This window comes from Dermochelys coriacea, chromosome 16, assembly GCF_009764565.3.
Source record: "Dermochelys coriacea isolate rDerCor1 chromosome 16, rDerCor1.pri.v4, whole genome shotgun sequence".
Taxonomy (NCBI): Eukaryota; Metazoa; Chordata; order Testudines; family Dermochelyidae; genus Dermochelys; species Dermochelys coriacea.
Genome location: NC_050083.1, coordinates 2,946,693 through 2,960,332, shown reverse-complemented (window position 1 = coordinate 2,960,332; position 13,640 = coordinate 2,946,693). Strand labels below are relative to the sequence as shown.

General features: G+C 58.0%; 1 protein-coding gene across 3 annotated transcripts; it reads left to right on the top strand.

The window, feature by feature from the left end:
* The first annotated feature begins 5,687 nt into the window (after window positions 1–5,687).
* On the top strand, window positions 5,688–13,459 carry HDHD3 (haloacid dehalogenase like hydrolase domain containing 3). 3 transcript variants are annotated; one of them, XM_038374902.2, is made up of 2 exons: window positions 5,688–5,765; window positions 9,342–13,459. In XM_038374902.2, the coding sequence occupies exon 2, from the start codon at window positions 9,373–9,375 to the stop codon at window positions 10,093–10,095; it is 723 nt and encodes a 240-aa protein (XP_038230830.1). In that variant the 5' UTR covers window positions 5,688–5,765; window positions 9,342–9,372; the 3' UTR covers window positions 10,096–13,459. The 3 variants fall into 3 exon arrangements, with proteins under 3 accessions (XP_038230830.1, XP_038230827.1, XP_038230829.1); XM_038374899.2 differs by lacking the exon at window positions 5,688–5,765 and adding an exon at window positions 5,858–6,759; XM_038374901.2 differs by lacking the exon at window positions 5,688–5,765 and adding an exon at window positions 6,011–6,145.
* The last annotated feature ends 181 nt before the right edge of the window (window positions 13,460–13,640 follow it).

Below are 13,640 nucleotides of genomic sequence, written 5' to 3'. Positions count from 1 at the left end.
GAAGAAGCTGTACTAGTATGCGCAGATCTGTGATCTTCCCTGGAGGTACAGTCACACCAACGGCATTCCCTGTTCCTCTGACTCATGGAGCAGGTCTGTCAGCCTCTCATCCTGTTATCTTGACAGGTTGCATCTTTTCCAAGAAAAGGACGGGACCGTCCTCAACTGAGTTTACAGACTACCCAAGAAACAGGGTGTTGCTGACAGATTGGGTGTAGTTTTACCTTACAAGCCTCTCTTCCCCTTGATGGTTTGCACAACTGAGCCACTAGAGGAAGACGAGGCCAACCCTCTCTGTAATGATAGGAAGGAGGGAAATGGGGGAAAGCAGAGCAGCGATGCCCTCTGGAGGGGAAGGGAACTTGTTCAAGGATAGAAAGTAGAGTCCTGGGAAAGAAGCTGCCATTCCTGTTTCAGAGTTGAGCGCTCCAGTGTTGCAAGGGTGAATTCACTGGTGTGGGTGAGATGCTCAGTTGCTATGAGGGAGCTCTACAGATTGGTCAGTCAGAGGATTACACTTTCTAAGGGATTATGGTAGTCTGCTACTTTCACTGCTGCAGGCCAACCTGCCCAGTGCCCCACAGCTTGTCTGGGTGTGTGAGGGGGAGAGAGCTCTACCTCATGGCTTGGGGGGTGGGGGGACTGTATGTTGGGGTTTGTGGGATTAATTCATATTTAGGCCTGACAGAATCCTGCTGTGAATTTTAGGGGTCTATTCTGATCATGTTTAAGAGAAGGGGTGGGGGGTGTATACAACACCATGGAATCACCATGTCTGAGAAAAAAAGTCACTAAAAAGCTGGAAGAGATGAGTTTGAACTACTGCTACAGCTGTAGGGGCTGGAGGAGAGCTAACCTGGCACTGGGAGGCTAATCCGTTAGTATGGGAGCAGATAACAAAGTTACAGGTACGTTTGTGTAACAGAGGGAGGTTAAAGCTGTAGTGCTTGGTGCTGGAGGTGACTGATGAGATTGTCTGGATGGGCAGGCCTCTCAACAGCTCACTGCTTGCTGAGTGTTTTGCCTTAATAGAGAGTTAGACCCATCAACGGAGTAAGTGTATATCAAACAATGGGGAAGAGGGGGTGGCAAGAGCAGGGGGGGGGGAGTGGGTTGTACCCTACAGCTGGTAGGAGGTCAGACTGGAGGAGGGCTGCACCCCACAGTTGATGGGGATAAGGGTGTGGGGGCTGCACCCCATGGCCGATGGGGTGTGGGAGGCTGCACTCCTCAGCTGGTGGGTATCAGGGTGTGGGGGTTGCACCCCATGGCTGATGAGGGGGGGGCTGCACCCTACGCTGGTGAGGGCTACACCCTACAGCAGGGAGTCAGGGTGGGGGCTGAAACCCACAGCTGGTGGGGATCAGGGTGTGGGGGGCTGCACCCATGGCTGATGGGGGTGGGGGGCTGCACCCCATGCTGGTGGGGATCAGGGTGTGGGGGGCTGCACCCCATGGCTGATGAGGGGTGGGGGGGCTGCACCCTACAGCAGGGGGTCGGGGGTGGTGTGGGGGCTGCACCCGTGGCCGATGGGGGTGGGGGGCTGCACCCTACAGCAGGGGGTCGGGGGTGGTGTGGGGGCTGCACCCCGTGGCCGATGAGGGGTGGGGGGCTGCACCCTACAGCAGGGGGTCGGGGGTGGTGGGGGGGCTGCACCCCGTGGCCGATGAGGGGTGGGGGGCTGCACCCTACAGCAGGGGGTCGGGAGTGGTGGGGGGGCTGCACCCCGTGGCCGATGAGGGGTGGGGGGCTGCACCCTACAGCAGGGGGTCGGGGGTGGGGTGGGGGCTGCACCCGTGGCCGATGAGGGGTGGGGGGCTGCACCCTACAGCAGGGGTCGGGGGTGGGGTGGGGGCTGCACCCGTGGCCGATGGGGGTGGGGGCTGCACCCTACAGCAGGGGGTCGGGGGTGGGGTGGGGGCTGCACCCCGTGGCCGATGGGGGTGGGGGGCTGCACCCTACAGCAGGGGGTCGGGGGTGGGGTGGGGGCTGCACCCGTGGCCGATGAGGGGTGGGGGGCTGCACCCTACAGCAGGGGGTCGGGGGTGGGGTGGGGGCTGCACCCGTGGCCGATGGGGGGTGGGGGGCTGCACCCTACAGCAAGGGGTCGGGGGGGGGGTGGGGGCTGCACCCGTGGCCGATGGGGGTGGGGGGGCTGCACCCTACAGCAGGGGGTCGGGGGTGGGGTGGGGGCTGCACCCCGTGGCCGATGAGGGGTGGGGGGCTGCACCCTACAGCAGGGGGTCGGGGGTGGGGTGGGGGCTGCACCCCGTGGCCGATGAGGGGTGGGGGGCTGCACCCTACAGCAGGGGGTCGGGCGTGGGGTGGGGGCTGCACCCGTGGCCGCTGGGGGTGGGGGGCTGCACCCTACAGCAGGGGGTCGGGAGTGGGGGCTGCACCCGTGGCCGCTGGGGGTGGGGGGCTGCACCCTACAGCAGGGGGTCCGGAGTGGGGTGGGGGCTGCACCCGTGGCCGATGAGGGGTGGGGGGCTGCACCCTACAGCAGGGGGTCGGGGGTGGGGTGGGGGCTGCACCCGTGGCCGATGAGGGGTGGGGGGCTGCACCCTACAGCAGGGGGTGGGGTGGGGGCTGCACCCGTGGCCGATGAGGGGTGGGGGGCTGCACCCTACAGCAGGGGGTGGGGTGGGGGCTGCACCCGTGGCCGCTGGGGGTGGGGGGCTGCACCCTACAGCAGGGGGTCGGGGGTGGGGTGGGGCTGCACCCGTGGCCGCTGGGGGTGGGGGGCTGCACCCTACAGCAGGGGGTCGGGAGTGGGGTGGGGGCTGCACCCGTGGCCGCTGGGGGTGGGGGGCTGCACCCTACAGCAGGGGGTCGGGAGTGGGGTGGGGGCTGCACCCGTGGCCGATGAGGGGTGGGGGGCTGCACCCTACAGCAGGGGGTCGGGAGTGGTGTGGGGGCTGCACCCGTGGCCGATGGGGGTGGGGGGCTGCACCCTACAGCAGGGGGTCGGGGGTGGGGTGGGGGCTGCACCCGTGGCCGATGGGGGTGGGGGGCTGCACCCTACAGCAGGGGGTCGGGGGTGGGGTGGGGGCTGCACCCGTGGCCGATGGGGGTGGGGGGCTGCACCCTACAGCAGGGGGTCGGGAGTGGTGTGGGGGCTGCACCCGTGGCCGATGAGGGGTGGGGGGCTGCACCCTACAGCAGGGGGTCGGGAGTGGTGTGGGGGCTGCACCCGTGGCCGATGGGGGTGGGGGGCTGCACCCTACAGCAGGGGGTCGGGGGTGGTGTGGGGGCTGCACCCGTGGCCGATGAGGGGTGGGGGGCTGCACCCTACAGCAGGGGGTCGGGGGTGGGGTGGGGGCTGCACCCGTGGCCGCTGGGGGTGGGGGGCTGCACCCTACAGCAGGGGGTCCGGAGTGGGGTGGGGGCTGCACCCGTGGCCGATGAGGGGTGGGGGCTGCACCTGTGGCCGCTGGGGGTGGGGGGCTGCACCCTACAGCAGGGGGTCCGGAGTGGGGTGGGGGCTGCACCCGTGGCCGATGGGGGTGGGGGGCTGCACCCTACAGCAGGGGGTCGGGGGTGGGGTGGGGCTGCACCCGTGGCCGATGAGGGGTGGGGGGCTGCACCCTACAGCAGGGGTTCGGGGGTGGGGTGGGGGGCTGCACCCGTGGCCGATGAGGGGTGGGGGGCTGCACCCTACAGCAGGGGGTCGGGGGTGGGGTGGGGGCTGCACCCGTGGCCGCTGGGGGTGGGGGGCTGCACCCTACAGCAGGGGGTCGGGGGTGGGGTGGGGGCTGCACCCGTGGCCGCTGGGGGTGGGGGGCTGCACCCTACAGCAGGGGGTCCGGAGTGGGGTTGGGGCTGCACCCGTGGCCGATGGGGGTGGGGGGCTGCACCCTACAGCAGGGGGTCGGGGGTGGGGTGGGGGCTGCACCCGTGGCCGATGGGGGTGGGGGGGCTGCACCCTACAGCAGGGGGTCGGGGGTGGGGTGGGGGCTGCACCCGTGGCCGATGGGGGTGGGGGGCTGCACCCTACAGCAGGGGGTCCGGAGTGGGGTGGGGGCTGCACCCGTGGCCGATGAGGGGTGGGGGGCTGCACCCTACAGCAGGGGGTCGGGGGTGGTGTGGGGGCTGCACCCGTGGCCGATGAGGGGTGGGGGGCTGCACCCTACAGCAGGGGGTCGGGGGTGGGGTGGGGGCTGCACCCGTGGCCGCTGGGGGTGGGGGGCTGCACCCTACAGCAGGGGGTCCGGAGTGGGGTGGGGGCTGCACCCGTGGCCGATGAGGGGTGGGGGCTGCACCCGTGGCCGATGGGGGTGGGGGGCTGCACCCTACAGCAGGGGGTCGGGAGTGGTGTGGGGGCTGCACCCGTGGCCGATGGGGGTGGGGGGCTGCACCCTACAGCAGGGGGTCGGGGGTGGGGGGGGGGCTGCACCCGTGGCCGATGAGGGGTGGGGGGCTTCACCCTACAGCAGGGGGTCGGGGGTGGGGTGGGGGCTGCACCCGTGGCCGCTGGGGGTGGGGGGCTGCACCCTACAGCAGGGGGTCGGGGGTGGGGTGGGGGCTGCACCCGTGGCCGCTGGGGGTGGGGGGCTGCACCCTACAGCAGGGGGTCGGGGGTGGGGTGGGGGCTGCACCCGTGGCCGCTGGGGGTGGGGGGCTGCACCCTACAGCAGGGGGTCCGGAGTGGGGTGGGGGCTGCACCCGTGGCCGATGAGGGGTGGGGGCTGCACCCGTGGCCGCTGGGGGTGGGGGGCTGCACCCTACAGCAGGGGGTCGGGGGTGGGGTGGGGGCTGCACCCGTGGCCGATGGGGGTGGGGGGCTGCACCCTACAGCAGGGGGTCGGGGGTGGGGTGGGGGCTGCACCCGTGGCCGATGAGGGGTGGGGGGCTGCACCCTACAGCAGGGGGTCGGGGGTGGGGTGGGGGCTGCACCCGTGGCCGCTGGGGGTGGGGGGCTGCACCCTACAGCAGGGGGTCGGGGGTGGGGTGGGGGCTGCACCCGTGGCCGATGGGGGTGGGGGGCTGCACCCTACAGCAGGGGGTCCGGAGTGGGGTGGGGGCTGCACCCGTGGCCGATGGGGGTGGGGGGCTGCACCCTACAGCAGGGGGTCCGGAGTGGGGGTGGGGGCTGCACCCGTGGCCGCTGGGGGTGGGGGGCTGCACCCTACAGCAGGGGGTCGGGGGTGGGGTGGGGGCTGCACCCGTGGCCGATGGGGGTGGGGGGCTGCACCCTACAGCAGGGGGTCGGGGGTGGGGTGGGGGCTGCACCCGTGGCCGATGGGGGTGGGGGGCTGCACCCTACAGCAGGGGGTCGGGGGTGGGGTGGGGGCTGCACCCGTGGCCGATGGGGGTGGGGGGCTGCACCCTACAGCAGGGGGTCCGGAGTGGGGTGGGGGCTGCACCCGTGGCCGCTGGGGGTGGGGGGCTGCACCCTACAGCAGGGGGTCCGGAGTGGGGTGGGGGCTGCACCCGTGGCCGCTGGGGGTGGGGGGCTGCACCCTACAGCAGGGGGTCCGGAGTGGGGTGGGGGCTGCACCCGTGGCCGCTGGGGGGGGGGGGCTGCACCCTACAGCAGGGGGTCCGGAGTGGGGTGGGGGCTGCACCCGTGGCCGCTGGGGGTGGGGGGCTGCACCCTACAGCAGGGGGTCCGGAGTGGGGTGGGGGCTGCACCCGTGGCCGATGGGGGTGGGGGGCTGCACCCTACAGCAGGGGGTCGGGGGTGGGGTGGGGGCTGCACCCGTGGCCGCTGGGGGTGGGGCGGCGGGCCGAGCTGTTCTCCGGTCTCGGCGCTGCACCACACGGTAAGTCGCGGGCGCGGCCGGCCTGGCTCCGGCCGGCGACTCCTCCGCAGCGGTCCGGGCACGGAGCCGCCTCCTGTGGCGGGGCTCGGGCCGCCGCTGCCGCCCTCCCGCGGCCCCCGCTCGCCTGGCCGCGTGGATCCTGCTCCGGCCAAGCCCCGCCGCTGCCCCCGGCTCCCCGCAGGGCGCCGCGCAGCCGGCCCCGGCCCTGTCCACGGCGGCCCTGCCCGGTTCTGGGCAGCGGGGCGGGCCCCGGGCAGCGCTGTGCTCCGGCCGCCCGGAGCCGCCCGAACGGCGGCGCGGAGCGAGGCCTGGTCCCGGGGAGCGGAGGAGTTTTAAAAAGGCGGAGATACGCGGCCCTTCGCTTTCAAGCCGACGGGCCGGTCAGTGGAAGCGGGGCGTGGGGGCCGGCTGGCTGCACGGTAACGGGGACCAGCGCCCCGTCACATCTAAACCGGCTCAGGAGCGGACGCGCCCAGCCCCTGGCCCGCCGATGGCGGTGCGCTGCCCGCGGACACGGCCTGGGGGACTCCCCGCTCCCAGCCGGCTCCCACCTCTCGCTACACGTTCGAGGGGCCCTTCCTTTTCGGCTTTGATTTGATTTGACTGGGAATTGATCAGTGTTTATTAGCACAACAACAAAAACGGGTGAAAATCAGGGCAAAAAACTATTAATACTTTTGGGGGGTAAATATTGGGTTTTATTTCGGTGGACGGAAATATGGGGGGAAAGTATTCAGTAGATTAATGCTTTGAATTCCCTTCATCAGTGTGGTTTGCTGCAGAACTGAAACAGAAACCAAAACACCCCACCTCTGAGTTTAAGAAAACAATGTATTTCTAATCCCCAAATAAAACTTTTAATTTGAATGAACAGTTTACTGTGGTAGACTTAGAATTATTAGCCTATCAATAGCTTGCTATAAATAATAGCTATAAATAAGGCTTGAGTGTTTATACCTGCCTCTGGAAATTTCCACTACATGCATCCAACCAAGTGAGTACTCACCCACGAAAGCTTATGCTCCAATATGTCTGTTAGTCTATAAAGTGCATCCGATGAAGTGAGCTGTAGCTCACGAAAGCTTATGCTCTAATAAATTTGTTAGTCTCTAAGGTGCCACAAGTACTCCTTTTCTTTTTGCGAATACAGACTAACACGGCTGCTACTCTGAAACAAGACTCTTTGCTGCTTTTACAGATCCAGACTAACAGGGCTTCCCCTGTGATACTTAGCCTATAAATAGTTACATTTAATAATTGGGCCTCACCATTTGCAGCATACACTCAACTTCATCCTTTTCTCCTGTTTTTTTTGTTTTGTTTTTTTAACTTTCAAATACTACCTTGGGTTCTGAAACGTATTGTGATACAGATTTTTGTTTTCTTCCCATGTTAGTGTGTCAAATCTTTAAACCATTGTGTGCTAACAGTTTTGAAATGTGCATGTGGTCACTGTGAGATTCATTAGTACGTTTATATGCACATGCACTTCACAGTTTGCCTGCATGCCTGTTGGTTTATTGTGTGTATCTCAAGTCCAGGGGTGGCCAACCTGGGCTCCGGAGCCACATTCGGCTCTTGGGAAGCTAATATGCGGCTCCTTGTATAGGCACCAACTCCAGGGCTGGAGCTACAGGTGCCAACTTTCCAATGTGCCAGAGGGTGCTCACTGCTCAACCCCTGGCTCTGCCACAGACCCTGCCCTCACTCCACCTCTTCCTGCCCCCTTCCCTGAGTCTGCTGCCCTCGCTCCTCCCCCAGCCTCCTGCATGCCACAAAACAGCTGATCGGGTGGTGCGGGGAGGGAGGAGGAGATGCTGATTGTCAGGGCTGCTGGTGGGTGGGAGATGCTGGGAGCAGGTGGGGAAGCTCATGGAGGGCTGCAGACGCATTATTGTGGCTCTTTGGCAATGTACATTAGTAAATTCTGGCTCCTCAGGCTCAGGTTGGTCACCCCTGCTCTAGACTAATACATAGCCTTACTTCAACAGGCAGCTTTGCATATACAGACTAATATATGATCATAATACATAGATCTCATGCAATGTATTGTATTTTCCTAATAATATCAGTTATTTTTATATATTTGAATGTTACAAAAGTAGGGTGAAAATCAGAAAAAAATGAATAATATTTTTTGTAGAACCCAGGAATTTTTCAGTAAAAATCAGTTTAAACTGAAAACAAAGGGGTTTAAGTATTCATAAAGAACCCAAGGATCTCACAAAACGGGATGACTGGGCAACAAAATAACAGATGAAAGTCAATATTGAAAAATGCAAATTAATGCACATTGGAAAATATAATCCAATTATACATATAAAATGATGGGGTCTAAAATAGCTGTTACCACTCAAGAAAGAGATCTTGGAGTCATTGTGGATACTTCTGTGAAAACAGCCACTCAATGTGCAGCGGCAGGCAAAAAAGCAAACAGAATGTTGGGAATTATTAAGAAAGGGATAGATGATAGACAGAAAATATCATATTGCCTCTAGATAATTCCATGGTATGCCCACATCTTGAATACTGTGTGCAGATGTGGTTGCCCCATCTCAAAAAAGATAGGGAAAGGGTTCAGAAAAGGGCAACACAAATTATTAAGGGCATGGAAGAGCTTCCATATGAGAAGAGATAAATAAGACTGGGACTTTTCATCCTGGAAAAGAGGTGATTAAGGGGGGATATGATAGAGGTCTACAAAAATCATGAATGGTGTGGAGAAAATAAATAAGGAAAATAAATAAGGAAGACTTTTTTTTTTGCACAGAATTCCCCCAGGAGTAAAACTGAATTGTAACCTATTTAAGAGCAGAGAGTTCTAATTCATTACAGAAGGCTGGTAGTTGTAAATAGTTATCTTGCTCCCCATTTATTTCTCTTGCTTTAATTTCCCTATCCAGTATCTGTGGATGCTGGTCAGCCTTGTCATTTCATGTTAAGAAATACAAATTAAAGTCAAATACAGATGGTCCAAGATCAGCTGTTTGAGTTTCTCCTGCAAACAGAGAGGTGCAAAGTTCTGCATTCTAGGATCTACAGGGTCTTCACTGACAAACTGTACCTAACATGGTAATGTAATGACATAAATCATTTTAGACATGAGGGGTGAATCTTAGTGTTTGTACAGGTTGTGAGTGACTGAAGTACTGGTGCTGGTACTAACTTAACTGTGGTGACAGTGAGGGCCTCTCCATATCCACTGCACAGCGGCTGAGAGGGGAGTTCAGTCTCCATGGACATGAGGCTGAGCCTGTGAGCAGAGGGCCAGTCAGTGCTAGTGGTGGGTTTGTGACGTAGATACACATCTGTCAGGAACTGGCCTGAGACCCAACAATTCACTTCAAACAAGCTACAGAACAGCCATCAGATAGAAACCATTTTCATTCACTGCAGGCCCGGGAGGAATTTGAACCCATGAGCCACGGGTGCTGTGAAGCTACCCCAAGTTGAAAAGCTCCAGTGCCATTATCAATCACTTGAGTCACTCGCTGACCCATGCTAAGCATTCTTTCGGCATTAAGAGGGTTGGGTCTATGGCTTGTCTAATCCTTATCCTTGTATTTGGTGTTCTAGGTTCTCTTTGCTCCTCAGCCTCAATGAAGCAATGCTTCGGCTCCGGCTCTTAACGTGGGACGTGAAGGACACGCTGCTCCGGCTCCGGCGCCCAGTAGGAGAGAATTACTCTGCTGCGGCCCAAGTTCACAAAGTACATGTGCAGCCTGAGGCTCTCAATGAGTCTTTCCATCAGGCATACAAAGCCCAGAGTAAGCACTTCCCTAACTATGGCCTGAGCCAGGGGCTAAGCTCCAAGCAGTGGTGGGTGGATGTTGTCAAACTGACCTTCAGACTCGCTGGTGTCCATGAAGACAGGCTCCTCACCACCATTTCGGAAAGCCTCTATCAGGAGTTCTGCAGTGCACAGAACTGGGAGTTGTTACCAGGTGCCAGGGAGACTCTGAGGCAGTGCCACCAGCTGGGCATCCGCATGGCCATAATCTCCAACTTTGACAAGAGGCTAGAGAAGATTCTGTCTCACTGCAACCTCAGGCACCATTTTGAATTTGTCTTGACCTCGGAGGAGGCCGGCTTTGCCAAGCCAGACCAGCGGATATTTCAGAAGGCGCTGCACATTTCTGGGGTAGCTCCACAGCAGGTGGCTCACGTGGGGGACAATTATGTGAAGGATTATAAGGCAGCCAGAGATGTGGGCATGCATAGCTTCCTGCTCACAAGGGCTGGGCATTCAAACAATTGGGAGCTAGAGGTACCAAAGCAGCACATCCTGCCTTCACTTACCCACTTGCTGTCTGTTATCGAGAAGGGTTAATGGTGAATCCCTCGCCTCTCCGCAGAGATTGCCAGGGCCAAAGCAGATTCCTTACACCATGTCACTAAAAAGAGGGATCAGTTGTGCTGCGGGGGTGGGGAGGAGAGGGGAGAGGATTTGGTTCTCCACCAGGTGAATCAGGTTCTAAAGAGTATCTGCATGTCCTATAGAGAGGGGGCAAAAGCAAACCCCTCTGAACTCAGTGAGAAGTACTTGCTAGCACCATCCACAACCGCACATTAGTCATCCAATACAATAAACTGCTACAGATACTCAGCACTTCTCTTCCCCTTTCTTTCATAGCTCTCAAAGCGCCTAACAGAGTGGGGGGGATTAGTGCCATTATCATCATTTTACAGGGGGGAACCAAGGGATGATGGCTAAGATCACCCTGCATGTCAGAGTGGAAACCAAAACTTGCATCTCCAGAGTGTCTACCTTGGCCCTGTCCATTGCAGCTCTGAGCCCAGGCATTAACCCCTCCTCGTGCGAGGAAAGACAGCATTTCTTGCACACTTTAATGAACAAAACCAGAAGCAGAAATCCCTTCTCTGGGCCAGGTTCATTCCCTGCATTGGTACAACTAGCTGGCCTAACTCCCTGCCAGCCTGGGCCAGCTGCACCACATGGTTCTGCTGGCGAGGAACACTTGTGGTGTGCTGACTTGACCTGACAATAGCCTTTTCCCAGACAGCACCATCCCTTTCTTGGGTTACTCTTGCTCTAGCCTGTAAGGCAGCCATTGCCCACCCCTGCAGCCTCTCACCACAGGCTCTCTCCACATGGGACCTCTCTGCCAGGGTCTGCTCTTGTAGAAGTTGGCAGATCACTTGGGGCAGTTAGTGCCTCTGCCCTGATGCTGGCAGAGGATCCCATGGGATTTCCCCTCTTGCCATTGTGCAAAGACTGGGCCTGGGGGTGCTGATGACTCTGCTTCAAGTCAGGATTTTAGTAGAATCCCCTACCGAACCACGAGTGGGCAGCTCAGAGGGGAGCATTGGGAACCAGAGCAGTCCTGCGCTCGGGCACTCACTGCTTCCCAGAGGCTGATGGGAGCTTGACTGGCAACAGAAACTGGCCAATAGCCCTTTCCCTGCTCTAACCTCAGCAGGTGCCTTTTCCAAGCGCTGCGCAGAGTGATCACTGCACTGCTCCCAGTGCCTGGACTTGCAGCTGTGTGGCAGTGCCCCAGCAAAGTGCTGTGAAAAGCAGCCCAAGAACTTGTCTAGACAGTGTGCAGCAAGCTGGGCTGTAAGTTTACCTCCCACTAACTGGCCACGTAGACACTGTTGCTGATCCACTTTGAAACAGGAGCAGATCAAAGTGCACTTTAGTGTGTGGCAAACTAAACATACATCCCAGCTTGCTGCAAACTAAGTGTCGTCTAGACAAGCCCAGAACGTGTAACATTCAGGGGGTTAAAAATCAAGATACTTATGTTTAAAAAGGGGAGAAACCAGCCCAGGTCAGGGTCCCTACTTCTAACCTGGGTCACGGCCTCATTTCTAAAGCCCCTTGTCACTGAACCCACCCCAACAAATGAACCAGATTGTACCTAGTTTTATCGACAGGCTTTTCTATGGCGTTCAGCTTGGTAGAATGGGCGCACCTCTCATACAGCCATGAATTTAGCCTCGCAACACCACTCTGAGGTCTGGCAGGGCAACCCCATGTTACAGAGGGGGAACTGAGGCACAGAGCTATTACAGGACTCATCCCAGTGTGTCGCAGTCAGGAATCACACAGCTTGCCCACATTTCAGGGCTGTAAAAACTGCATGTCCCCATCAAGGCAGAGCAGATTGCACATGCCAGTGCTGAGTTCCTCCCTCCAGGCTAGTGGTGGAAATTGAGGCTTCAGTGTAGGGTACCTCTTTTCTGTCCGGCATAACTAGCCCCGCCCCAAGTAGACAGATGTTCCTGTAGTCCCATGGCCACATTAGCTGCAGCAGCTATACTGTAGATAAGGCTTTGGCTCTTGGTAGAGATAACTGCTGTTTGTAGTAGAACAAGAGAGCCTAACTAAAATAAGCAAAAGTCAGGCCCTGCTGCTATAAAGCAAAGTTAGCAAGTGTCAGGCTATATGTAAAAGGCAGGCCCTGTTACACAGCAGATGCCTGTTTGCAGGTTCACTGTCCGATAACACGACCTTGGCAAAACACACAGGCATGCCCAAGAAGTGCTAGGCACAGGGTATTGATGTAAGCACATTCCAGACAATGCAGGTACCCCCTAATGTAAACACAATGCTGGGAGATGAAACAGGAACACATCGACCCCACGTAAAACAAGGATGGGAAGACAGGCTTAGGCTGACAGATGAAAATGTTTTGTTTGAACAAGCAGATACAAGGTAAAGGGTGGTAACTAACTACATCAGGGGGACAAGACGAAACTTGTTTGTATCGGCGTATAAAAGAGGGGTTGTCGGAGCAGTGTTTTATCTGGCCTTGGGGGAGCAGAAGGTCCCACCACTCACTGAGCTGAGTCCATTACAACAGACATATGTGAGTTAGTATCCTCAGAGTCTACTGGACCCTAGAACCATGCTTTGTTAACAATAAACCTGGCCGAGTGCCTTTGCCACCAAACCGTCTGTGATGATTGTGGGCACTTCAATCAAGGTCTGCTGTATCAGCTACCTGGCCAGATCTGGTGCAACATGCTGAGAGAACACACACACAGCTAAGAACTGACAACACTGTCAATGGAGCGTTGTCAAAGGGATTAGGCCAAAGCAAAATTTGATGCAGTTCAGACAGCAGGACAAGATGGCAAATCCTGGAGTGTTAAAGAACTGCATAACTCTGTGACCAATAAATGTTTGCAGTTTTGCAGGCTAAGCTCAGGGTAATCAGCTTTCATGCTTCAAGGCACAAGATGATTTTGTGCAAGGGTTGGGAAGGATGGATTATTCCCCACTAAGTGCAGTGTTGTGCAGTTGGCCAGATGCATTATGTGCAGTTTCTGCTGCAGGGCTTGGCTACAGCCAGAGATTGACTAGGCAACAAGATGGGCCAGTGAGCCAATCCTGTAGGGCAAGTCCAGTGTAACTAGATTGCCTAGAAAGAATTCTAGGGGGCTATTGCTGTTAAGAAACAAGCTCAGAGCAGGCACCTGGGCTGAAGCCAGAGCCTATTTACGTATGTGACACTGAACCAGAAGGGGTTTAGCACTAGCAGGCTAAGTAATCCAGATTCAACCTGCAGAGACATTTTAGCAGATAATGATTGTATTTTTGTATGTGTGTTTACATATATATTGTTATAGGTTGACAATGTACCCAAACAGTTCCTGTCTGTCACTGTATTCTGTTAATTCATTGGGATGAACCATGACTGTAGTAATATCATTGTCTTTATTTCTCTGTGGCGTATATAGTAAACTACCTGTAAATGGCAGGAGATGGGCAGTTGCCTTATGTTAATCCATGCAAATAATCACCGGTGGTGCTTAGGAAATAGGAGGTTTTACTTCAAAGCCACTATTGTTCACCCAAGGAATACCTGCTGACAAAAGGCTGCCAGGGATCTATAAAAAGAACTC